Genomic DNA, 26,894 nt, shown 5'->3' with positions numbered 1-26,894 from the left:
ACATTTTTGATGCTTTCATTTTCTTGACAGATTTGAAAAACATAAAAGTTTAGTAAATTTTACTTTTTTTTTTTTTTTTTTGAGATGGAGTTTTGCTCTTGTTGCCCAGGCTGGAGTGCAATGGCATGATCTTGGCTCACTGTAACCTCTGCCTCCTGCATTCAAGTGATTCTCCTGCCTCAGCCTCCCTAGTAGCTGGGATTACAGGCACGTGACACCATGTCTGGCTAATTTTATGTATCGTTAGTAGAAACGGCGTTTCACCATGTTAGGCTGGTCTCAAACTCCTGACCTCAAGTGATCTGCCCACCTCAGCCTCCCAAAGTGCTGGGGTTACAGGCTTGAGCCACTGTGACCGGCCCCAATAACTAACTTCCCTCCCTCCCTCCTTCTTCCTTTCTTTCTTCTCTTCCTTCCCTTCCCTTCCTTTCTTTCTTCTTTTCTTTCTTTCTTCCTTCCTTTCCTTCCTTTCCTTTCCCTCTCTTCCTCCCTTCCCTTCCCGTCCCGTCCTGTCCTTTTTTTTTTCTTTTTTGCTTGTCTTGCTCTATCGCTCGGTGGAGTGCAGTGGTGCAAATCTCCGCCTCCTGGGGTCAAGCGATTCTCCTATGTCAGCTGTCCAAGTAGCTGGGATTACAGGCATGTGCCACAACACTTGGCTAATTTTTGTATTTTTAGTAAAGACAGGTTTTCACCATGTTGGCCAGGCTGGTCTCGAACTCTCGACCTCAGGTGATCCACCCGCCTCAGCCTCCCAAAGTGCTTGGATTACATGTGTGAGCCACTGCACCCGGTCTAATAACTTGTAAAAAATACAAAATTGTGTCTGAGTTCGATACAACTCTTTTATCTATAAATTAGGATGTTCTTTATATTATAAAACTAAAATATAGAAGTAAATGGATGCTGTGGCTGATACAAGATAGCAACTGTCACCCACAGTTTAATTTTTTTCACTAACTTATCGGTGTCAATTTGAACTTTTAGATATATTTATACTACTAAAATACTTATATCCTTATCTTTTTTCTAGGTTTTAATATTTAATTGAGGCCAGGCATAGTGGCTCGAGCCTGTGATTCAAGTACTTTGGGAGGTTGAGGTGGGCAGATCACTTGAGGCCAGGAATTCGAGACCAGCCTGGCCAATATGGCAAAACCCCGTCTCTACTAAAAATACAAAAAAAAATTGCTGGACATGGTGGCGTGCACTTGTAGTCCCAGCTACTCAGGAGGCTGAGGCACGAGAATTGCCTGAACCTGGGAAGTGGGGGTTGCGGTGAGCCAAGATTGTGCCACTGCACTCCAGCCTGGGTGATAGAGTGAGACTCTATTCCCAAATAAATAAATTAAATAAATAAATAAATAAAATTATTTAATTGAACCTAAACTATGATGTACCCCATACTGATCCCAGCTCTATTAGAATTCCATTGTAGCTTTTAACAGAATTCTATTATAGCTTCTTCCCTTTGCACCAAAGGTGAACACAGATCCTCTTGCAGACTAAATCAGAAGGAACTGGAAGGAGAAACAACGTGTGTTCATTTTCTTTTAGGTCTGCTATCTGATGAATGTGTTAAGCATGTCTTGATTTCCTTTTTCATGATTATTTTCACAGAGCTATCATTTTTTTCTTCTTTTGTTTTGCTAAGATACTAATATCTATGGATTTTTTTGCTCTTGTGTTTTTAGCAAATCACAGATGAAGGTCTCATTACTATATGCAGAGGGTGCCATAAGTTACAATCCCTTTGTGCCTCTGGCTGCTCCAACATCACAGATGCCATCCTGAATGCTCTAGGTCAGAACTGCCCACGGCTTAGGTAAACATTTCTTGTTTAGCTCAAAAAAAATCACAGAACAAAAGTTTCCTTCACCCATATTTCTTCCCTGGAACTTTGGAATTTTAAGGTAGACACTACAGACGCTTTGAAATTTTAAGGTAGTCCCTTTTAGATGCCCACGTACTTGCTTTTTGTATCTCATTTGATTTCATGTAATTGGTGTGAACCAAGGGGTAACAATCCCGAAATTCCACTACTTGCTATCCATACTAGAAAAAAAATCAACATTTTATTACTTGAGATAGAAAGGTATTTTCTCTTAATGCTTTTATATAATTCTTTTCTCAAAGTAGTTTTTAAAGTTCCACCCTGAGGTCGTTTGTCATAGTAATGATACCAGGTACATAGCAGGGGATACTATATTTAAAAATAAAAGACACAGGAGTACCTCTTTTGTACTGATGGGCTTTTAAAACAGCCTTATTTCTCTCTGGCTTCTCAGTTTGAAGAATGCTGTTTTTTACTTTTTGTAGAGATGGGGTCAGGCTGTGTTGCTCAGGCTGGCCTCAAACTCTTGGCTTCTAGTGATTCTCCCTCCTCAGCTTCCCAAAATGTTGAGATTACAGGCGAAAGCCACTGTGTCCAGCCTGTTACTGCCTTTTGAGGCAGTGTTGCAGTGTTGCGTAGGCCTGCCTCAATCTCCTGGGCTCAAGTGATCATCTCACCTCAGCCTCAGGCGTAGCTAGGACTAAAGACATGTGCTACCACACCTGGCTACACTTTTTGTTCTCTAAAATAAACTTACATAGTACTTGTAAATTAGGTGTTGCTTTAGGTGCTTTACAAATACTAATTCAGGGTCGAGTGCTGTGGCGCACACCTGTAATCCCAGCATTTAGAGAGGCCGAGGCTAGAAGATCGCTTGAGCGCAGGAGTTTGAGACCAGCATGGGCAACATGGCGAAACCCTGTCTCTACAAAAAAATAAAAAAAGTAGCCAGGCATGGTGGTGTGTGCCTTGTAGTCCCAGCTACTCAGGAGGCTAAAGTGAGAGGATCACTTGAGCCCAGGAGGTCAAGGCTGCAGTGAGCTAAGATCACACCGCTGCACTCTAGCCTGGACAACAGAGTGAGACTCTTTCTCAATAACAGTAATAATTTGTTTAATCTCCATAGCACCATATAAGCACTATTACTGCTTTTTTTTTTTTTTTTTGAGACAGAGTCTTGCTCTGTCGCCCAGACTAGAGTGCAGTGGTGCGATCTTGGCTCACTGCAACCTCCATCTCCCAGGTTCAAGCGATTAACCTGCCTCAGCCTCCCTAGTAGCTGGGACTACAGGCGAGCGCCACCACACCCAGCTAATTTTTGTATTTTTAGTAGAGACGGGGTTTCACCATGTTGGCCAGGATGGTCTCCTGACCTCATGATCCGCCCACCTCGGCCTCCCAAAGTGCTGGGATTACAGGCGTGAGCCACCACACCCAGCCTTGTTATCGCCATTTTATAGATGAGAAAACTGAGGCACAAAGAGACAAAGTAACCTGCTCAAGGTCTCAGCTAGTTAGTGTAGGAACAAGTATTCACCCAGGAACTCTGATTCCTGAGCCTATGAAGCCACTTTTCTTATATATAACAATCATTGTAAAGCTATAAAACTTTCAGAATATTGTTTCTGATGATTACCTGGCCTAACCATAATTATTGAAAGAACTTTTGTGGCCAGGCGCAGTGGCTCACACCTGTAATCCCAGCACTTTAGGAGGCTGAGGCGGGCGGATCACCTGAGGTCAGGAGTTTGAGACCAGCCTGGTAAACATGGTGAAACCTCATCTCTACTAAAAATACAAAAATTACAGGCAGTGGTGGCCCACTCCTGTAATCCCAGCTCCTCGAGAGGCTGAGACAGGAGAACTGTCTGAACCCAGGAGGTGGAAGTTGCACTCCCAGCCTGGGTGGCAGAGTGAGACTCCCTCTCAAAAAAAAAAAAAAAAAAAAAACCTTTTGCCTGCAATATCAAAATTTCTTAAGAGAACATACACCTATTGGTCAAAATTAGTAATATCAAAAGCCTAGAGTATTCCTCAGGAGCTAGGGAGGTAATCAAACCTCTCTCTGAATATCTTACACATTATCCTTTTCGACTTTAGAGAGAGGAGTCTTCAGCTCCATCTCCCTATATGGTTCATTACATTGTTAGAATGGAAACGCTCTCAACTGTGAAAATCAAAAGTTGTGTTCTAGTCAGATCATGTTTTCCCATTAGGTAGCCTGCCTTTCTTTCTTTCTTTCTTTCTTTCTTTCTTTCTTTCTTTCTTTCTTTCTTTCTTTCTTTCTTTCTTTTTCTTTTTTCTTTTCTTTTTTTTTTTTTTGGAGACAGAGTTTGGCTCTGTTGCCCAGGCTGGAGTGCAATGGCGTGATCTTGGCTCACTGTAACCTCGTCCTCCCAGGTTCAAGCAATTTCGTGCCTCAGCCTCCAGAGTAGGCAGGATTACAGGCATACGCTACCATGCCTGGCTAATTTTTTTGGTATTTTTGGTAGAGACTGGGTTTTACTGTGTTGGCCAGGGTGGTCTCAAACTCCTGGCCTCAGGTGATCTGCCCTCCCAAAGTTCTGGAATTACAGGCATGAGTCATTGCACCTGGCCATCTCTTGGAATTAAAAAAAAAAAAATTTTTTTTTTTTTTTTTTTTTTTTTTTTTTTGAGACTAAGTCTCGCTCTGTTGCCAGGCTGGAGCGCAGTGGCGTGACCTCAGCTCACTGCAAACTGCGCCTCCTGGGTTCAAGTGATTGTCCTGCCTCAACCTCTCAAATAACTGGGACTACAGGTGCCCATCACCATGCCTGGCTAATTTTTTGTATTTTTAGTAGAGACGGGGTTTCACCATGTTGGCCAGGCTGGTCTCAAACTCGTGACCTTAAGTGATGCACCTGCCTCAGCTTCCCAAAGTGCAGGGATTACAGGCGTGAGTCACCGTGCCTGGACAGAATTTAAAAATTTTTTTATACAGGTGAAGTCTTGATATGTTGCCCAGGCTGGTCTTGAACTCCTGAGCTCAAGTGATCCTCCTGCCTCAGCCTCCTGAAGTGCTGGGATTATCGGTGTGAGCCACTGCACCCCGCCATCCATTTCTCATTGATTTTCAGTTGATAATTATTTCCTATACTTTAATTTTTTTCAACTTCAGTAGTAAGAGTTTTATAAACAAACATGTTCTTTGTTACCATTATACAGAGGTCACCCAACTTTTCACAGAAGAGAGCTACTTTTGATTCCCCAATCCTGTGGTTGGTATTTAGATTGGAGTTTAACAGTTGCTTAATAAGAGGTGAATGGCTGCCAGCTCAGCTTCCCTCTCAACTGGGCCTCCATGGGAGCCTGTGGGAGAAAGCAGGAAGCTTTCACAAGTCTAGAATTTCATATTTAGGACAGACCTGTAATTAAGCAGCCCCTTTGTCCCTTTTTTTTTTTTTGAGTCCGGAGTCTCACTCTGTCACCCAGGCTGGAGTGCAGTGGCAGGATCTCCGCTCACTGCAACCTCTGCCTCCCAGGTTCAAGCGATTCTCCTGCCTCAGCCTCCCGAGTAGCTGGGACTACAGGCGCCTGCCACCACACCAGACTAATTTTTGTATTTTTAGTAGAGATGGGGTTTCACCGTGTTGGCCAGGCTGGGCTCGAACTCCTGACCTCAGGTGATCCGCCCGCCTCGGCCTCCCAAAGTGTTGGGATTATAGGCGTGAGCCACCATGCCCGGCCTGTCACATTTTTTTTAAAGCAATTTAAATCTAAGTGAACCTACTTCTAAAACAGGAAAGAAAATAATTCATTTCAGCAAGAGATTAACTGAAATAGAGTATCTCCATTTCCTTTGTTTTCTAGGAGCAGGCTGCCCTCTGGGGGTAAGCAGTATGCCATCAAGAAGGCTTTTAATGCATTTCATGAATTTTGGCGTTAACTACAAGCTTCAGTTATATTCTTCTGTGTTCATTGATTGCATCACCCTGAAATGTGGTATTTATAGGACCACTTTATGATGACTCCATGAAAATGAATGGCAAGATCTTTATACAGACTGACTTAGTTGTTAATGTCATTCTATATTATAAAGTCCTTAGAGAATAGGAGATTGTTTTTGTAAATTCTTACTGTTTTATTAAACTCAGTTTTCAGGGACCAAGAGCTTGACTTTCACTGTTTTTTTTTTGTTGTTGTTGTTGTTTTTTAACAGAATATTGGAAGTGGCAAGATGTTCTCAATTAACAGATGTGGGCTTTACCACTCTAGCCAGGGTAAGTATTTTCTTTAGGTTCCATAGGTTTGTTTCCATAGGTTTTATTAGGGCTTTTTATTTCAGAAGAACAAGCAGCAAGGGAAATGTGAAATGGTAGCAGAATTGGGTGTGTGAGACAGGGTTTCATGCTATAGCCACAGACCTACTGATACCAATAAGAATACAAACTGCTCTAGAAATGCACACATGCATTGGAGAATATAAAACCCCTTCATGATACTTTTTTAAAAAATATTTTTAAATTTTTTTGAGATGGGATCTCACTCTGTCACCCAGGCTGGAGTGCAGTGACAACGATCTCAGCTCACTGCAACCTCCACCTCCCAGGTTCAAGCATTTCTCCTGCGTCAGCCTCCCGAGTAGCTGGGATTACAAGCATGTGCCACCACATGCAGCTAATTTTTGTATTTTTAGTAGAGACGGTTTCACCATGTTGGCCAGGCTGGTCTTCAACTCCCAACCTCAAGTCATCCGCTCACCTTGGCCTCCCAAAGTGATGAGATTACAGACGTGAGCCACTGCGCCCACCCATGAGACTTGATTCTCCACAATTTCGTAAGATAATACATTAAGCAGGTGTTTCTTGGTACTTTGTGAAAAAACTTATTGGTTATTTGGTACATGACTAGTGGATGAAAGTAACATTGAAAGAAACACATGTCTGGTTTTAAATGGAAAGGTTTTAGGAGATTTTCTGTATTCTCCTGAATATTTTAATACTTGGACAGGTTTATAAATTACTATATGATAATATTTAAAATTATACTGACTTTGACCAGTGTTACGGTACAAGGGGATGGTCGTTTGCTTTTAGGCAGATCGATAGAATACTAATTAGGTGGGGGCTAGCACATGGCATGACTAAAGGAGGCCATAGCCTGGGTGCAGTGGCTCATGCCTGTAATCCCAACATTTTGGAAGGCCAAGGCAAGCAGATCGATTGAGCCCAGCCCGGGCAACATGGCGAAATTTCATCTCTGTAAGAAATACAAAAGGCCGGGCATGGTGGCTCATGCCTGTAATCCCAGCACTTTGGGAGGCCAAGGCGGGTGGATCACCTGAGGTCAGGAGTTCGAGACCAGCCTGACCAACATGGAGAAACCCTGACTTTCCTGAAAATACAAAATTAGCCGGGGATGGTGGCACATGCCTGTAATCCCAGCTACTCGGGGGGCTGAGGCAGGAGAATCGCTTGAATCCGGGAGGTGGAGGTTGCAGTGAGCCGAGATCGTGCCATTGCACTCCAGCCTGGGCAACGAGCGAAAAACTCTGTCTCAAAAAAAAAAAAAAAAAAAAAAAAAAAAAGAAGAACAAAGGCCGGGCGCGATGGCTCACGCTTGTAATCCCAGCATTTTGGGAGGCCAAGGCGGGCGGATCACGAAGTCAGGAGATCAAGACCATCCTGGCTAACATGGTGAAACCCCGTCTCTACTAAAAATGCAAAAAAATTAGCCGGGCGTGGTGGCAGGCACCTGTAGTCCCAGCTACTCAGGAAGCTGAGGCAGGAGAATGGCCTGAACCTGGGAGGCAGAGCTTGCAGTGAGCCGAGATCATGCCACTGCACTCCAGCCTAGGCGACAAGAGCCAGACTCCATCTCAAAAAAAAAAAAAAAAAAAAGAAATTCAAAAATTAGCCAGGTGTGGTAGCACATTCCTATAGCCCCAGCTACTTGGGAGGCTGAGGTGGGAGAATCACCTGAGCCCAGGGAGTTGGAGGCTGCAGTGAGCCATGATTTCACCACTGCACTCCAACCTGGGTGACAGAGTGAGACCTTGTCTAAAAAGAAAGAAAAAAAATTAGCATAACACTAGCTCTGAAATACCAAAGAATTTATCAGTGTATTTAATATTACCTCTTAGTTCTCTGGCCTTAAAAGTTTCTCATGTTTTAAATGTTTGTACTGTAATGTTTGGTTTTATACTTTGTAGAATTGCCATGAACTTGAAAAGATGGACCTGGAAGAGTGTGTTCAGGTAAGATTATAGATTTTAATTCAGAAATACAGTATAGTAGATACTTAGATAATACACAACATCAGAATGTCCAATTCCCTATCCTAGTGTAGGATACTGTAGTGCCTGACAGCATTGCAGATTCTCCATTAAGTAAGGTATCTTCCAGGCAGAGGTGCTCATGGTATGTGTTACAGAACTGTAGAAATATATGCCATCAATCAGGTTGCCATTAGAGAGAAAGGAGGCCCAAGCATTCAGGCCGTAAAGCTGTTAAAAGTATTTCCTTAGACCTGTAGAGTTATGATGCTAGTAAATAATTAAAGCCCCATCACACTGATCTATATAATAGCACTGCCTTTCTTTAGCTTTGCTGTATCCTAGATCCCTGGCATCCTTAGCCCTGGAGACCTGACTCTGCATGGAACTCTGCCTTTAAGCCAAACTGATCTCCTGATTAACAGTTTTTATTTTTTAATTATTATTATTTTTTTGAGATGGAGTTTCACTCTTGTTGCCCAGGCTAGAGTGCAATGGCGCGATCTCAGCTCACTGCAACCTCCACCTCCCAGATTCAAGCAATTCTCCTGCCTCAGCCTCTGAAGTAGCTGAAATTATAGGCATGCACCACCACGCCCGGCTGATTTTTTGTATTCTTAGTAGAGATGGGATTTCACTATGTTGGCCAGGCTGGTTTCGAACTCCTGACCTCAGGCAATCCACTCGCCTCGGCCTCCCAAAGTGCTGGGATTACAGGTGTGAGCCACATTAACACAATTTTAAGAACTTTGAGATTATTAATTGACCAAGGAAAAACTTCGAACATGGGACTCCACGAAAGAAAGAGCAGTTAATTTTTTAATGGTAAAAATAAAGAAGGGGAGATATTTCAGTAACCATAAAAGCCACTTTCTAAAAAATTTTTTGTTTTATAGGCACTACTTAACAGCTATTAGTTCTTACTAAACTAAAACTTGTTCACATCCGTTTATCTCTTATACATGCCTGAGTGTCCTCTATGCCCCTTCCAGTGTTATTCCTTCTGAACAGACATGCCTGCCTGCTCGCCCACCCCCTTTCTCTACCATTTTTTAGCCCCTGTGAAGCTATGTGTAGTAGAAAATAATAAACTCAGAGTTGGAGAAGAATTTGGAAAGAAGTGCTGATTTACTTTCAGTCCTAACATAACCATGAAAACTGTTCTTCCTACCTGAATGTTCTTGGTTAACCCAGATTCCAGCAGTGCCTGGCTGCCACCCTTGGGAAAATAACCGAAGTTATTGATACTGAGTAGTGGCATGCTTTATTAAAAATCTTAGGATGTTTCAACGTTAATTTTTTTCATAGAGCACTATCTTCTGATTCCTCTCTCTGATGATTCTAAGGAGATAGAACAAAGTCCAACAAGTAGAGGTTCTGGGGGACAGATTTTTTTAGAGACAGGGTCTTGCTGTTATCGCTGAGACTTTTTTTTTTTTTCTTGCTGTTACCGCTCAGACTGTTTTTTTTGTTGTTGTTTTATTTTGTTTTTGTGGTGTGGGGTGGGGAGGACACAGTCTCACTCTGTCACCCAGGCTGGAGTGCAGTGGCTCAGTCTCGGCTCACTGCAACCTCCACCTCCCAGGTTCAAGCAATTCTCCTGCCTCAGCCTCCCAAGTAGCTGGGATTATAGGTGCCTGCCACCACGCCTGGCTAGTTTTTGTATTTTAGTAGAGACAGGGTTTCAACATGTTGTCCAGGCTGTTCTCGAACTCCTGACCTCGGGTGATCCACCAGCCTCAGCCTCCCAGAGTGCTGGGATTACAAGCGTGAATTACCGTGTCTGGCCCTGCTCAGACCGGTCTTGAATTTCTAACCTCAAGCAATCCTCCTGCCTCAGCCTCCCAAGTAGTTGGGACTATAGGCACAAGCCACTACAACTAGCTACCAAGGGGACAAATTTTGATTCATTTAAAAAATAAAACAGGTTTTGAATAGAGCTGTCTAAAGATGAAGACTAGAGATGACTAGATGTGTTCAAATGTAGCCTGAGTGGATTCTCATAGAACAGGTTCAGGTAGCCAATGGGATTTAAACTGAAAGATTCTGTTATTTGATGATTGATTATTAAAATGTCTGGACTAGAAATGTAGTCAAGAATAAGATATGGGGGCTGGGCATAGTGGGTCACTCCTGTAATCCCAGCACTTTAGAAGGCTGAGGCAGGTGGATCACCTGAGACCAGGAGTTTGAGACCAGCCTGGCCAACATGGTGAAACCCCATCTCTACTAAAAATTCAAAAATTAGCTGGACGTGGTAGCACTTGCCTATAATCCCAGCTACTTGGGAGGCTGAGGCAGGAGAATCGCGTGAACCTGGGAGGTGGAGGTTGCAGTGAGCCGAGATCATGCCACCACACTCCAGCCTGGGCAACAGAGTGAGACTGTATCTCAAAAAAAAAACCAAAAAAAAACTAGCCTGTAATCCCAGCTACTCGGGAGGCTGAGGCACAAGAATCACTTGAACCTGGGAGGTGGAGGTTGCAGTGAGCTGAGATCATGCCACTGCACTCCAGCCTGAGCAACAGAGACTCTGTCTCAAAAAAAAGAATGAATGAGGTATGGGGCTGCTGTATGCAGTGGCTCACACCTGTCATCTCAACACTCTGTGAGGCGAGGCAGGAGGATTGCTTGAGCCTGAAAGTTGATGACCAGTCTGGGTAACATAACAAGACCCTGTTTCTGCCCAAGAAAAAGTTTTAAATGTCTTGGGCGTGGTGGTGCACACCTGTAGTCCCAGCCATTCAGGAGGCTGAGGCTGGAAGATGGCTTGAGCCTAGAAGGTTGAGGCTGCAATGAGCTGTGATTGCACATGGTGGCCTGTAGAGCTTTGGGAGGTTGAGGTGGAGGATTGCTTGAGCTCAGGAATTCAAGAGCAGCCTGGGCAACATAGGGAAACCCTGTCCCTACAAAAAAAAAAAAAAAAAAAATTTTTTTAATTTAAAAAATTAGGCCTGGTGGCTTGTGCCTGTTGTCCCAGCTACTCAGGGGGCTGAGGTGAGAAGATTGCTTGAGCACAGAAGTTTTAGGCTGTAGTGAGCTATAGTTGCACCACTGCACTCTAGCCTGGGCAACAGAGCAAGACAAAGAAAAAACAAGAATCAGGTATGACTCAGGATTTTATTTGGATTATACCTAAAATCAACATACATATTTCTTTCAGATAACAGATAGCACATTAATCCAACTTTCTATACACTGTCCTCGACTTCAAGTATTGGTGAGTTTAACTTTGAAAATTTTATGTGTTTACTGGGTTTAATCAAAAGCCAGTGCTACAGTTCAAGAACCCAGCTCTTAGTGTCTGGCAACCGTTTTAGGAAAGGATGCTTCACCTTAAGATCAAATGTTACTGGTCGTAAGAATGGAACCAATCAAAGCTTTACTAAGGGGAATTCTGCTCCTACTTTCAGTGACACTAGAGGAGGCATTGTAAGTGACCGTTCTGTTGTATCCAGGCTCATTTTTGGTGTTTGGTGACACAGTACTATCTAAAATTGGGTCAAGATCTTCTGAGTTTCCCAGGATCAGGGATTTAATAAATATTGATGAAGAGATGATGTGATGAGATGATCACACCTGACAGCTGTAAAAATCTTCAGCTAATTAATTGTTGGGGCATGTCTCTGAACCAGATATTCAATATTTAGTTCAAATTCCAGAAAACTGCATGAAAAGCTTGATTCTCATTTATCCCTGTAGAGAAGAAAAAGTGTTAATTTGAGGAAGGGGTAATTTTTAAGGCTGTCTTTATTTTGTTTATGAACTACTTCATAGTCATTACATGAATTTATAAAATATATTTAGAATCACACACTAAAATATCAATCACTGATTGCCAAAAGCATAACCCCACTATCTCCAGTTTTTAAAATTTCACCACGTGGATCTAATGACAGCTCCGTATTCATCAAAATCAAACCAAAATGTCTCCTTTCCAATTCACACAAGCCTCTGGCTAGATGAATGCCAGAAGATATTTCAACATCCTTCCTTGCTCTGTTTGGCTGCAGAGTCTGTCTCACTGTGAGCTGATCACAGATGATGGAATTCGTCACCTGGGGAATGGGGCCTGTGCCCATGACCAGCTGGAGGTGATTGAGCTGGACAACTGCCCACTAATCACAGATGCATCCCTGGAGCACTTGAAGAGCTGTCACAGCCTTGAGCGGATAGAACTCTATGACTGCCAGCAAATCACACGGGCTGGAATCAAGAGACTCAGGGTAAAAATGGCTACATAACTCTCCAGCTCTAGTGTTATCAGCACTTTCTTCTTTTTTTTTCTTTTTTTAAATTTAGGTTCCTATGATTTTTATATTTACTTGAACATTTAACAAGGGAAAAAAAAAAAAGTGCAAACCTAAGGACAGATAGTTTTTCCCTCTGGCTCCAGAGATGGAAATTTAGGAGGAAAAGACCCACTGAAGGGAAGAAAAGTAGGTCTCCTCCCAGCAGAGTCTCTCTAATAATGTCTAGGGCTTAATAACATTCCCAGATTGAAGAAGAAAAAAAAAAAAGCACATGCCACATTTTTGTTCTAAAGGAAAGAAAGGAGTAACAGAGAAAGTGTTTGGTTAAATGGGATTTAAGAATTTAATTTGTAATTGTATTTCACATTGAGCCCTTTTCCTGGGATTCATATTTTTTAAGACAACAAGTAAAGTAGACAGAGATTTTTACATTTTCTGTCTTTCTTTTAAGAGATGGGATCTCACTCTGTTGCCCAGGCAGGAGTGCAGTGGCACCTTCTTAGCACACTGCAGCCTCGAATTCCTGGGCTTAAGATCCTCCCACCTCAGCCTCCCCAGTAGCTAGGACTACAGGCACACACCACCACATCTAGCTAATTTTATGAAAAACTTGTTTTTCTCATTTTTTAAGACAGGGTCTCTTCTGTCACTCAGGCTGGAGTGCAGTGGCTTGATCTTGGCTCACTGCAACCTCTGTCTCCCAGGCTCAAGGCTTCCTGCCACCCCAGCCTCCCAACAGCTGAGACTACAGGCCCGTGCCATCACGCCAGCCTGATTTTTTGTATTTTTGGTAGAGACAGCATTTTACCATGTTGCCCAGGCTGGTTTCAAACTCCTGAGCTCAAGCGATCTGCCTGCCTTGGCCTTCAAAAGTGCTGGGATTATAGGTGTGAGCCACCATGCCCGGCCTTAAAAAACTATTTTGTAGAGACAAGGTCTTGCTGTGTTTCCCAGGCTAGTCTCAAATTCCTGGCCTCAAGCGATGCTCCCACCTCAGCCTCCCAAAATGCTCGGATTACAGGTGTGAGTCACTGTGCCAGGCCCAGATTTTTACCTTTGCTTTTGGCCTATCCACCATAATAGAGAGACCCAGGTATAGCCAAATAACCAGAAAAAGAAGTTTTTTGTTTTTTGGTTTTTTTTTTTTTTTTTGAGACAGAGTCTCACACTGTCACCCAGGCTGGAGTGCAGTGGCATGATTTTGGCTCACTGCAAGCTCTGCCTCCCAGGTTCACGCCATTCTCCTGCCTCAGCCTCCCCAGTAGCTGGGACTACAGGCGCCCGCCACCACGCCCGGCTAATTTTCTTTTTGTATTTTTAGTAGAGAGGGGGTTTCACCGTGTTAGCCAGGATGGTCTCGATCTCCTGACCTCGTGATCTGCCCGCCTTGGCCTCCCAAAGTGCTGGGATTACAGGCGTGAGCCACTGCACCCGGCGGAAAAAGAAGTTTTTAAAAGCTGGATGAATCTGTGTGTTAGATTGTTCTGTTCAACAGATGTTTATTAGAACATCTGCTTCACACCTGCTGTAGGAAAGACAGTGTGCTTATTCAGGCCCTTAATACCAACCTCTAGGCCAGTCGCGGTGGCTCACGCCTATAATCCCAGCACTTTGGGAAGCTGAGGCATGAGGATCACCTGAAGTCAGGAGTTCAAGACCAGCCTGGTCAACATGGCGAAACGCCATCTCTACTAAAAATACAAAAATTAGCTGAGCATGGTGGCAGGTGCCTGTAATCCCAGCTGCTCAGGAGGCTGAGGCAGGAGAATCGCTTGAACCAGGAGGTGGAGGTCGCAGTGAGCCAAGATCGCACCATTGCACTCCAGCCTGGGCAACAAGATGAAACTCCATCTCAGAAAAAATACCAACCTCTAAAAAATCCATGTTGGCCATATGGCCTTGAGCAAATAAAAGAGTACCAAACTTAATCTTGAGTTTGAGTTGGCCTCAGTTCCTCTTCCCCTCTTCAGACATAGAGGACTGTGAGCATAATTGCACTGGGGGAGGCCTTGCAACCATTTTTTTTCTTCACCAAAGAGAATGAGAGCCACAGGTCAACCAGAGCCTCTTACATGCCTACTTACATTAGGGTTCCTAGACTGCCTAGCTGCCAGGAGTCTCTTCCATCCTTGGGCGGACCACTTGAGGTCAGCAGTTCGAGACCAGTCTGGCCAACATGGTGAAACCCCGTCTCTACTAAAAATACAAAAATTAGCCTGGCGTGGTGGTGTGCACCTGTAATCCCAGCTACTCAGAGGCTGAGGCAGGAGAATCGCTTGAGCCTGGGAGGCGGAGGTTTCAGTGAGCCAAGATCGTGCCACTGCACTGCAGCCTGGCTGGGCAATAGAGTGAGACTCTGTCTCAAAACAAAAAAAAAACACAACCAACAACTCATGAGAGTTTTGAGAGAGCTATGAGAATCCAACTAGAAATCCTTTTTTGGAGAAGATAAGAAATTATTATGCTGTCTTTCCTCAGGTTTTTTTGTTTCTGTTTTTTTTGTTTCTTTTTTTTTTTGAGATGGAGTCTCGCTTTGTCACCCAGGCTGGAGCGCAGTGGCATGATCTCTGCTCACTGCAAGTTCCGCTTCCCGGTTTCATGCCATTCTTCTGCCTCAGCCTCCCAAGTAGCTGGGACTACAGGCACCCGCCACCACACCTGGCTAATTTTTTGTATTTTTAGTGGAGACAGGGTTTCACCATGTTAGCCTGGATGGTCTCGATCTCCTGACCTCGTGATCCGCCTGTCTCGGCTTCCCAAAGTGCTGGGATTGCAGGCGTGAGCCACCGCACCCGGCCCTCAGTTTTATTATTACACAAACAGGTACCAAAGTTATATGAGTTGTTCTGGTCATTGAGAACAACCTAGGATGGAACAAAGTAGAACCCAGGCCCTCTAACATCCTGACCAGTGCTCAGCCTTTGCCCTGCTTTCATGTTCATTGAGCCCCTCGGTAGTTTTCTGAGAACCAACATTGCTCTTTCTGTTTAAGCCCTCTCTCTTAAACGTTTAATGTTTCTGTCTTGTTTCAGACCCATTTACCCAATATTAAAGTCCACGCCTACTTCGCACCTGTCACTCCACCCCCATCAGTAGGGGGCAGCAGACAGCGCTTCTGCAGATGCTGCATCATCCTATGACAATGGAGGTGGTCAACCTTGGCGAACTGAGTATTTAATGACACTTCTAGAGTTACCGTGGAGTCTCTCCAGTGGAAGCAACCCCAGTGTTCTGGGCAAGGGTTACAAAGTGAGGGAGGGCAGTGCCCAGATACCCAGAGCCACACATACATACACATACACACCCTTACCCCCATCCACTCTAGCTTTGTGACCATGGGACTGAAGTTTGTGATGGCTTTATCAAGTAGATTGGTAAAATTTAACCATTCCTGTTGAGGTGCCCATAAGAAAATCATAGGCCAAGATAGGGAGGGGCATTCCGGCAAACCCAGTGTTAATGCTACTGTGGTTTTTAAATTTTTGTCTAGGGGTTTCTTTGGGGATTCTAGAACAGCATCTGCTGTCCTCCGGGGTCAAGAAAAGCATGGAAAGACTATATATGATGTACCCAGGGACCAGAAAGAAAATTTCTTTGCATCTTAGAAATGGTAGACATTCATTGTGACAACAGAGCTTTTATGCTTCCTTGTTTCCATGCCAACATGCTGAGCATGCTCACAAAGAAGGCTCGTCCATTCCTCCTGTGTTTTAGTATTTGGCCCAGAGGTTTCCTAAATGGTTGCATTGAAATCACTGTGGTCCAAATGTAATTCTTACACACTCAAATTATCACTGTCTGTAGCACACTTGTGCACCTGTCTTCCGTTCTCTGTTGCTCCCCCCCGCACTCTTGCTCAGTCTGTCACCTGTTCAGTCTGCTTACTCACTCAATTGTTACCCTTTTGCTGTTGTCGTGTTTACAATTTGCATTTTGAATGATTAGTTGGGATTACCAAACATTTTTAAAAAAGATATTATCAATAAATATTTTTTTAATTCTAAATTTTACCATTAGGGGACCCTGCCTGAATCTTTGCCAACCTGCAAGGAAACTATAACAAAAGCAAGAAAAGTTATGAGGAGAAACTGTTTTGATGAAAACAGATGCCACCTTTTGGTTTCTATTTTATCTTCTGATATGTGATAATTCGCATGGTATCCCCAATATTCCCCCTACACATTTTTCCTTCTGTCACACTCCAGCAACTTTATCATAAGGAAAGAGAGAGATGTATTATTAAGAAAGAGTGGAAATGATAAATCACAAAACAGAGCCTGAAAGTCCCCACCACCCAAGTTCAGACATTAATGATTAATGTTATTATATATTTACTGAAATCTAGGAGTGATCAGTGGCATCTCTGACCTATGAGGTTGTTTTAACAGGAATGCCACTAGAGGAGCTGTGTATTCTAGCCAGTCTGTTTCTCTCTTTTCCCGCATTTCAGCCTTTCCAGGGATACAAGAATGGCTCTATAACAGCTGGTCAATTGTATGTCAGTGTTAATGGATTCATATCTAGTGTTGGCACGCCAAAGGGCCAGAACCTTCCCATAACCTGTCGGTCATCTCTCTCTTCTGCCCCAGTCTTTTTTTTTTTTTTAAAGACAGGTTCTCACTCTTGCCCAGACTGGAGTGCAGTGGTGCAATCTCAGCTCACCGCAACCTCCACCTCCCAGGCTCAAGCGATTCTCCTGCCTCAGCCTCCCGAGTAGCTAAGATTACAGGCACGCACCACTACTGCCCGGCTAATTTTTGTATTTTTAGTAGAGATGGGGTTTCACATGTTGGCCAGCCTGGTCTTGAACTCCTGACCTCAAATGATCCACCTGCCTCAGCTTCCCAAAGTACTGGGACTACAGGCGTGAGCCACCATGCCCGGCCCTGCTCCAGACTTCTGAATGAAGTATGATTGTAGCCAGGTGAAGCATTGAGGCAGCTGAAAGAGAACACTGAGAGGAAGGAGGGGGTTTAGTGTCTCTGCTCAGCATGGGCACTAGAACTGAGGGAGGAATTTAGTGTCCAGGACTCAGAGTCCAGGAAGAAGCACCCTCTGTCTCCCCAAAAAATCAGAGGATAAAGGAAGTAAAATGAGTTTTTAAAGCATAAGAAGAAAATTTCTAAACCCCAAGATTAGAAACCCAGTGTGATTTTTAGTAGTGTGATTTGGGGGTGGGTCCTTTGAGACATTGTGCAATCCATCATAATATTAATCTTCTATATGATCCAGACTATTAAAAGGCTTGTTTTATTTATTTATTTATTTATTTAATTTTTTTAGAGATGGGGTCTCGCTATCTTGCCCAGCCTGGACTCAAACTCCTGGGCTCAAGCCTTCCTCCCACCTCAGCCTCCCAAGTAGCTGGGACTACAGGTGTGTGCCACTGTACCCAGCTTAAGAGGTTTGTTTTAATGCTGCAGTTGCTAATTATACCAGCATATATAAGAATAAAGTCTGATTTATTTATCCATTGATTTAGAAGGCAATTGGTTGAAAGGGTCTTAGAAGTCTATACTATCCATTAATATTTATCATATTAAATTTATTTTAAATCCTGTTTTATCGTGCCCCTTTAAAAGCGCAGATTACAAAAAAAAAAGCGCAGATTACTTGTTTATTCATTCCCCTTTCCGCTTATTCTCTCAGATTACCTTATAAGGAATACAGTTTTTAACATGAAACTCAGTTTCTTGGCTATACCCCTACACATAAAAATACATACGTGCATGCACACATACTTCCAGATGTGGTTGATAATATTCAGATCCCTAGGATACTCATTCAGACAAAACTAAAGGAGAGAACTATTTAGGGGCCATCTGCTTTAAAGTTTAAGGTGTTTTGTTGTTGTTTTAGTGCCTGTACAAATTGACCATAAAACCCAGATTGATGAGTGAGTGTGGATTTGAGTTGCCTAAGTTGAGGCTATTAAGATACTTCTTTATTTAAAAGATAAGTTTAAAAGACCCTATTCATCAGTTCATGACGATCTTGGAAATGCTGTTTCTCAAAGGGTATACCCATAGGCAGGTCCATGGGGACATGCTCTGGTGATCTCTGCTGTTAAGGCAAATTCCAGCCTGTTTGTGCCAAGAACAGAGTCAAGTGAGAGAGAATGAAGACTCAGGGGTTTGCAGCACTGGCTTGTATGTTGTCAGGCAGAAGCCTTGTTCCTTTTCAAGAAAACTTCAGGCCCATCAAGCTTGGAAGGAAATACATTTTTTTATGCTGATTTGCAGCCTATACCAGCTGATGAATATGCTAGGACTTTGAGAACACAAAGCATGGTAAGTTTTGGTCAGGTGGAAAGGAGCCTGACATCTGAACATAATGCTTCCTCTCTCAACATCTGGGATACTTTTGAGAATTCAGTAAGGCTTAATGTAGGAAAAATTATTTACAGGAAAAGCTAACTGATCTGTTTGTCTAACCTCATAGCCACTCCAAAATATGCCTTTTATAATGAAAAAAAAAAAAACAGAGTGAACAGAGAGAAGAGATTTGGGGATAAGTTAGAAGATACCCTCAAAGCTACTGCCATAAACCTATAGGTGGGCAAGGAAGAATTACTGTAGTGTCTCTGGAGAAAGTTCTTGAACATCCAAATCATCTCTTTTCTAAGCAGCGTTTCTCCTAATCTCATACCTTACATCTTCCAGCGTCATTTGCTACATCAATGTCTTTTCATCCTCTTCAGCAGCCCCATTGAGTTGACTCCAGCTTATTTTTGCACTGATTTCCACCATTTCCTTCCCACACCCATCCTTTTCCACTATTTAATAATGCTGCTGATTTACTCTCAGATGTCTCCAGTCTGGCTTCCTTTTTGGATCCTTCCCCTACTCCAGGGGCAGCCTTAAGTTCAGTAACTGTCAGGTGGCTCAGGCCATTTTTCATTGGATGGTCTTTGGTGTTTCCATACTGAATTTGAATTGAGTTTAAAAGCAAACTGTTGGATATGAGGAAGAAAGGGATATGGCCTTAGCCCTTTTTCCAATATTTGGAATATGAAAGCATATTGTGCTTTGTGTAAAAAATGTTTTCTTCTCCTATTCTGCTCTTACCTTTACTGAAGGTAAAAGTATTCCTTAAGTAGCTTTTGCAAATTTCTAGTCTGATTTCCACATTCATTAAGTTGATTTAGCAGACACGTAAGTCAGAAGTTTCACATATCCCTTGTATCAAACATTTTATAGGGAAACCTAGTAAATTTATGATGCTTCATTTTGGGCTTTCCAGACTATTTGAGTTATTCAATATAGCCATAAAGTTTTAGTAGTGACATTCTTTTATTTCTTCTAATTGCCTTGTAAAATGCATTGTTATGGCCTGGCACGGTGGGTGGATCACAAGGTCAGGAGTTCAAGAACAGCCTGGCCAAGATGGTGAAACGCTGTCTCTACTAAAAATACAAAAATTAGCCGGATGTGGTGGCAGGTGCCTGTAATCTCAGCTACTCGGGAGGCTGAGGCAGAGAATTGCTTGAACCCAAGAGGTGGAGGTTGCAGTGAGCCAAGATCATGCTACTGCACTCCAGCCTGAGCGACAGAGCGAGACTGTCTCAAAAAAAAAAAAAAAAAAGAAAAGAAAAAAAAAAATGCATTGTTAGTAGTTTGATAGCCCACTAATGTCATGGGGGACTAAACAAAATATGTGATGAAACCTGTCTTGGTTTGAAGTTGTTAGAAAGTGTGAGAGTGTCACTGGAAAGAGGAGAGTGGCTTCCTGCCTGCTTGTTTAGTCAGCATGCCCTTAGGTGACTGTGTTGTTGGGAGAAGAACACTCATGGGTCATGGTTGACCCCTGGCCATTTTATGTTTATTGTGCTGAAAGTCACAGGCTGCTCATGCCAATTGCTACCAGTGAGAGGAGGGGTTTAAAGGAAATTGCTCTATTTTGCCTTTTTCCTTCTTATGTATATGATTTAAGGGTAGGCTTTTATCCTGGTTGTATCTTCTGGCTAACAGACTCTCTCAATCATATGTTTGAGCTCTGAAACATTTTACAAAAAGATTGCCTCTCTATCTGCCTGCCAATCCTAGAATCTTTAGCCACCTCAAACCCAGGCACTGTGAATTAGCCAAGTCCTGTTTGAGAAGAAATGTAGGATGTTTTGTTGGAATTCTTGAGACAGAACCTCTCTCCCCATTAATGATGTTGTACCAAAGAATTCTAAAGCAGTAAAAGGATAATGGGGAAAAATGGAGTGACAGCCTTTCCTCGCCTTTATTTCTTTTTTTTTTTTTTTTGAGATGGAGACTCACTCTGTCACCCAAAGTTCACTGCAACCTCTGCCTCCCGGGTTCAAGTGATTCTTCTGTCTCAGCCTCCCAAGAGGCTGGGATTACAGGTGCCCACCACCACGCCCAGCTAATGTTTGTCTTTTTCATAGAGACGGGGTTTTGCCATGTTGGCCAGGCTAGTCTCGAACTTCTGACCTCGAGTGGTCCACCTGCCTCGGCCTCCCAAAGTGCTGGGATTACAGGTGTGAGCCACCGTGCCTGGCCAATTTCTATCATAAATTTTAAATGTAAGATTGGAAGATACAGAGAGCTGTGTAAAATCATACCAGTAGGGTATAATTAGCCCAGGTAGTTCAGGAATAAAATTGGGTTGTATCCAAGTGCCCTAACTTGACATTTTGATTCTCCAGCAAAGAACATAGGTTACTAGGTTACTAACCTTGCCTTCTCACTTGGGATAAACTTTTTTTTTTTTTTCTTGTTGCCCAGGCTGGAGTGCAATAGTGAGATCTCAGCTCACCACAACCTCCGCCTCTTGGGTTCAAGCGATTCTCCTCCCTTAGCCTCCCGAGTAGCTGGAATTACAGGTATGTGCCACCACGCCCGGCTAATTTTGTATTTTTAGTAGAGACGGGGTTTCACCGTATTGGTCAGGCTGGTTTCGAACTCCCAACCTCAGGTGATCTGCCCACCTCAGCCTCCCAACATGCTAGGATTACAGGCGTGAGCCACTGCGCCCAGCCCAGGATAAACATTCTACCTGCCTGAAAGTTCCATAAGAGGCAAGTGAGTTTCTTGCATGATGGGCTTCTGTAGCTTCCCTCTCAAGTCACATCTACCCGTTGTATTTATTTATTTATTTATTTTTGAGACAGAGTCTCGCTCTGTCGCCGAGGCTGGAGTGCAGTGGCGCGATCTCAGCTCATTGCAAGCTCCGCCTCCCAGGTTCATGCCATTCTCCTGCCTCAGCCTCCCGAGTAGCTGGGACTACAGGCTCCCGCCACTACGCCCGGCTAATTTTTTGTATTTTTGGTAGAGACGGGTTTTCACCGTGTTAGCCAGGATGGTCTCCATCTCCTGACCTCGTGATCCACCCGCCTCGGCCTCCCAAAGTGCTGGGATTACAGGCGTGAGCCACCACGCCCGGCCCGTTGTATCTATTTTTATTAGACGCATCAATTCAGTGTCTCTGAAGCCTTTGATCTTTAGGAAGGTCAGTACATAACCTCTCAGGTGAAGCTGAGTTGATCTTTGGAGCCCAAGACAGTTAATTTTCAGGAGAAAAAGAATTAGGGCAAGCTACCCTGTGGGATGTTAAGAGAAAGTCCATATGCGCTTCTTCCATCTCTGCCTCTTGTTTTTAAATAAGTGCTTGTGAAGTTCAGTTTACAGAGGTTGAGTCTCGGTGCTTCCTCAGCCAGGGTGGTTTTATTGCTCTTTTACGAAGAACCATGAACAAGCAAAATCCTATCAATAGTCTTTTCTGTTTTGTGTTTTATAGTCTTATTTTGAAGAATCGGCATGGTAAAATGATAGACAAGTTTCAAATAAAGCAGATAATTAGCTCTAGAATTGGGGTACTTTGCCTCAGGTACAGCATCTGTCCTGAATACATAGTGATGGCTGTGTCACACATGGGTACATTTACTTTCCTCTCTGATGAACTCCACCCCTTTTTACTGGCAAAGAGGGCTCCTACTTTCTACACACTTAACCAGTCAAACAGATAGGTTTTGGCACCACCGAAAGAACCACAAGTGCACCCCAGCTGCATATGGGCGTGGTTTTGGTACTAGGACTAGAGGAATGAGCAGTAAATGACAGTCCTCACCCTAGGAAGAGATGGGGGAAGAGATGGGAGAAGAGAGGTGTCCAGACATACTTACCTTTTCTGTCATGCCCCAAGAACCAAGGATCATCTTTGAAGTGATGTCTTTTTTGTTAAATTGGAAGAAGAAAACTTTGCAGCCGGGCGTGGTGGCTCACGCCTGTAATCCCAGCACTTTGGGAAGCTGAGGTGGGCGGATCACAAGGTGTCAGGAGTTTGAGAACAGCCTGGCCAACGTGGTGAAACCCCATCTCTACTGAAAATACAAAATCCCAGCTACTTGGGAGGCTGAGGCAAGAGAATCGCTTGAATCCTGGGGGTGGATGTTGCAGTGAGCCAAGATCACGTCACTGCACTCCAGCCTGGGCAACAGAGCGAGACTCCCATCTCACAAAAAAGAGAAAAGAAAAGAAAACTTTGCTTCACTAAGTTTCCCTTGCCATTATCTCATTAATTCAGATCTGTACCACATTGCTGCTCACACACGTGTGTGTCTCTTACCTTAGCCTGAACCTTCTCAGCCCTTGAAGTCATTATTCTACTCTTTTTTTTTTCTTTTCCTTTTTTATGGCACTAGAGAATGAAAACCTAAGGTCTTAGAAAATCTTAACTTGAAAAAGTCGCTAACTGGCATGATTTGATTAATTACTTTTTTCCCCTGTGGACAAATAATTTTCTTTTCTATATAATAGATTTTTAATAAGTGAAACCTTTGCTGCTGCTTTCCTGGGTTTACATTAGTTTTTTCCTGCCCTTAAGAATAATTTGTCTGTGCTTCTCTGATGACTGTTAATTTCTAATAGTGCAGGAAGGGATGAGCTTTTGATTTCTTCTCACTCCCCTCCTCACCCTACTTCCAAATTACACACTAACTTCTAACTCTTACAGCCTGTTGGCACATATACAAGATCCACCAGACCGTGCTCCTCAGAAGCTACCCATGTCCTTTCTCACCATGGTGTGGCTCTTGGAGCCCTGAGTATCTGTGACTACCCACTCCAAAGGGTGACTGTAAGAGGAGAGCGGCCTTCTTAATTTTGCATTTCTTAATTTTGTTTTTCTTCATTCCTGCTTTATGACTTGGCCTTCAGATGCTTCCTACTCTGGCTTCCTCCTTTTTTCTCCCAGGAATTGTTTCCAGGTAACCTGCCATGTGCACTTCTTAGCTGCTCTGCTCACCTTTGCCCACCTTCCAGTGACCCTGAGAGCACAGATCCGGATAATGTGGCCTGTGCAGAGCTCAGAGAACTGTGAGGACTACCCATGCCTGTCAGACTCTGCTCAGGGACAGAGATGGATGGGTAAATGGTGCTGTTGGAGACATTTTTATCTTCAAACCAGGCTCTGTTTCATCCCTGCACCCCGCATCCACACTCACTCCTCTGAGGTGGTAAAATGCAGAGGTGGTTGACCCGCAGGGTCTGATCCCCTCCTTCCCAAGCCGTAGGGCCTACCCTGGAGTGCTGCAGTGTGTGAGAGCTGCTGCTTGCTTGTTTCTCCACCAGGCCTGCTCCAAATGCTTAGCCAATCTCTGGAGCTGACACAGTTGCCTAGGGGGTGACTTAGCACCAGGTTCCATTAGCTCTCCAAGTGACTGTTTCCACCCAGTATTTTTGGCGCTTGAGGATGCGGGGAGGGGGATTATTTAAAATAAATAAAATCCGAGGTGGCAGTAGAGGATTTCTTTTGCTTTAAAAATCTTTGGACTAAAAAAAAAAAAAAAAAAAAAAAGTTTTTTATATATAAATATATAAAGTTAATTGTTATGTAACTATTATTGTTTCCTGTATGTTCTAATTTTGTTTTATGATGTAATTAAAGAAAGTAAGCTGTGAAGACTTTTCATTTTCCTGTGGAAATAGCCTGACTTGTAACAGTGATTCTTAACTTCCTTGAACCCTAGAACTACTTGTGAGGCTGAAGGAAAGGACTTCTTTTTGGCATCCTTACATTTTTGAATACTCTTTAATAGCCTTTATTTAATACTCATTTACTCATTTAATAACCTCCGTTTAATACTTTTTTAACAGCCATTATTTAATACCCTGCGCTTCACTTGTCCTCAAGAAACATGGAAGACATAATGTAAATGAGTTGCCTTAGTTAATTTGATGGATAAAATTCAAGCCAAGTCCCTTCTCTCTGCAGAGCATTCATTGCCCTTACCTTGACTATGAAGGAGTGAAGATGGAGTAGTGTAATGGTTAAACACACAAGCTCAAAAGTCAGATTGCCTGAGGTCAAACCTATACCATTTATCCTGTATGACCTCAGCCAATTAACCCCCCTTTCTCAGTTCTCTATTGGTAAGATGGGGATAATAGTATCTACTTTATAGAGTTGTAAAGATTAAATGAGATAATGGTACATAGTAAACACTCATGTGTTGGCTGCTTTTATTCCCTTTATCTCAACTAATATTTCAATACCTAGTCTTGTGCTAGAGGCCTCTAGGGCTTAGAGATACACAAACATAAATGCAGCAGGGTCCCTATTGTTTTGGTAGAGATGAGCAGTAGAGCCAACTCAGCAAACTAAATTTAAATTTCTATCTACCTTGCCTTGAAGCACCCTTCAGGAGCCCTGTGGAATCAAAGGCCCCACTTTACATCTATTTATTCTACATAAAGACCTGGTCTAGATTAGTTCCAACACAGTCCCTTCCAGGGATGCAAGCAGTGTCTGCTCAGTTGTCCATATTAACTTTGAAGTAAATATTAAACAGACTTCCCTTTACCCCATCCATTGGTTATCACCTCAGAGACTTCTTCCTTCCCACCCTCCCTAGCAGAGGCTACCTGGTTCAAGTCTCATCAAAGATGATTAGTAAATAATACTTTAGGTAAATTATCAGCAAATAATTATGCAAGGTTTTTGTGTTTTGTTTTGTTGTTGTTGTTTTTGAGATGGAATCTCTCTTTTGTGGCCCAGGCTGGAGTGCAGTGGCACAATCTCAGCTCACTGTAACCCCTGCCTCTTGGGTTCAACCAATTCTCCTGCCTCAGCCTCCCGAGTAGCCGGGATTACAGGCGTGTGCCACCAGGCCCAGCTATGTTTTTGGGTTTTTTTTTTTTTTTTTTTTTTTAGACAGAGTCTTGCTCTGTCACCAGGCTGGAGTGTAGTGGCGCGATCTTGGCTCACTGCAACCTCTGCCTCCTGGGTTCAAGCCATTCTCCCGCCTCAGCTTCCCGAGTAGGTGGGATTACAGGTACCCACCACCACGACCAGCTAATTTTTGTATTTTTAGTGGAGACGGGGTTTCACCGTTTTAACCAGGATGGTCTCGATCTCCTGACCTCGTGATCCGCCCGCCTCGGCCTCCGAAAGTGCTGGGATTACAGGCGTGAGCCACCGCGCCCGGCCCGGCTACGGTTTTTTTGTATTTTTAGTAGAGATGGGGTTTCACCACATTGGCCAGGCGGTCTTGACTCCTGACCTCAAGTGATCTGCCCGACTCAGCCTCCCAAAGTGCTGAGATTACAGGTGTGAGCCACCAAGCCCGGGCTTATGCAAGAATTTTTAAGAGGGCACTTGTCTCTCTTAAAAATGACTTGTCTTCCACTTTGTGCATATGGAAATCATCAAATGTACTTTTCTGTATATTTGAAGATTTTCGTAATAAAACTTTAAGGGAGGGAGAACGGAAAAAAACAGTTAAGATATGACCTGATACCATTTGTCTTTTAAGAAAGCATTTACTGTTTAATATAAAAGTGGTTTTCTGGGCCTGGTGCGGTAACCGAGATCTCGCCACCTCACCACTTCACTCCAGCCCGGGCAAAAGAGCGAAACTCCGGCCGGGCGCGGTGGCTCACGCTTGTAATCCCAGCACTTTGGGAGGCCGAGGCGGGCAGATCACGAGGTCAGGAGTCAAGACCGCCTGGCCAATGTGGTGAAACCCCATCTCTACTAAAAGTACAAAAAAATTAGCTGGGCGTGGTGGCAGGCGCCTGTAGTCCCAGCTACTTGGAGAGGCTGAGGCAGGAGAATGGTGTGAACCCTGGAGGCGGAGCTTGCAGCGAGCCGAGATCGCGCCACTGCACTCCAGCCTGGGTGAGACAGCGAGACTCCGTCTCAAAAAAAAAAAAAAAAAAAAGCGAAACTCCATCTCAAAAAAAAGTGGTTTTCTGTATGGAAAAAGAAGACTAGATTCCTACCTGCAAGATACACAAAAATCAATTTCAGTTGGCTACTGATCTAAAAGTGAAAAGTAAAACTGTAAGTCAAACCTGTTTTTTTTTTTTGGAGACTGATCCCGGCTCACTGCAACCTCCCCTCCCGGGTTCAAGAGATTCTCCTGCCTCAGCCTCTCGAATAGCTGGGATTACAGGCACGCCCCACCATGCCCAGCTAATTTTGTATATTTAGTAGAGACAGGGTTTCACCATGTTAGCTAGGCTGATCTTGAACTCCCGACCTCTGGTGATCGCCCACCTCGGCCTCCGAAAGTGCTGGAACTACAGGCGTGAGCCACCGCGCCCGGCCAAAAAAGAGCCTCTTT

At 43.6% G+C, this 26,894-nt stretch overlaps 1 protein-coding gene across 5 annotated transcripts in view; it reads left to right on the top strand.

Annotated features, from left to right (window-relative positions):
• Positions 1–24,229, top strand: part of FBXL20 (F-box and leucine rich repeat protein 20) — a 132,372-nt gene extending 108,143 nt beyond the window's left edge. For all 5 annotated transcript variants that reach the window (XM_055258068.2, XM_055258066.2, XM_063628944.1 and 2 more), the window contains 6 exons: positions 1,692–1,822; positions 6,012–6,072; positions 8,004–8,048; positions 11,230–11,286; positions 12,080–12,292; positions 15,352–24,229. In XM_055258068.2, coding sequence (XP_055114043.1) covers positions 1,692–1,822; positions 6,012–6,072; positions 8,004–8,048; positions 11,230–11,286; positions 12,080–12,292; positions 15,352–15,459 — 615 coding nt within the window. In that variant the 3' untranslated portion in view covers positions 15,460–24,229. The remainder of the gene's footprint in view (positions 1–1,691; positions 1,823–6,011; positions 6,073–8,003; positions 8,049–11,229; positions 11,287–12,079; positions 12,293–15,351) is intronic.
• Positions 24,230–26,894: the final 2,665 nt, after the last annotated feature.

Source organism: Symphalangus syndactylus, chromosome 20 (assembly GCF_028878055.3).
Source record: "Symphalangus syndactylus isolate Jambi chromosome 20, NHGRI_mSymSyn1-v2.1_pri, whole genome shotgun sequence".
Lineage (NCBI taxonomy): Eukaryota > Metazoa > Chordata > Mammalia > Primates > Hylobatidae > Symphalangus > Symphalangus syndactylus.
This window is presented reverse-complemented; position numbering and strand designations above follow the sequence as displayed.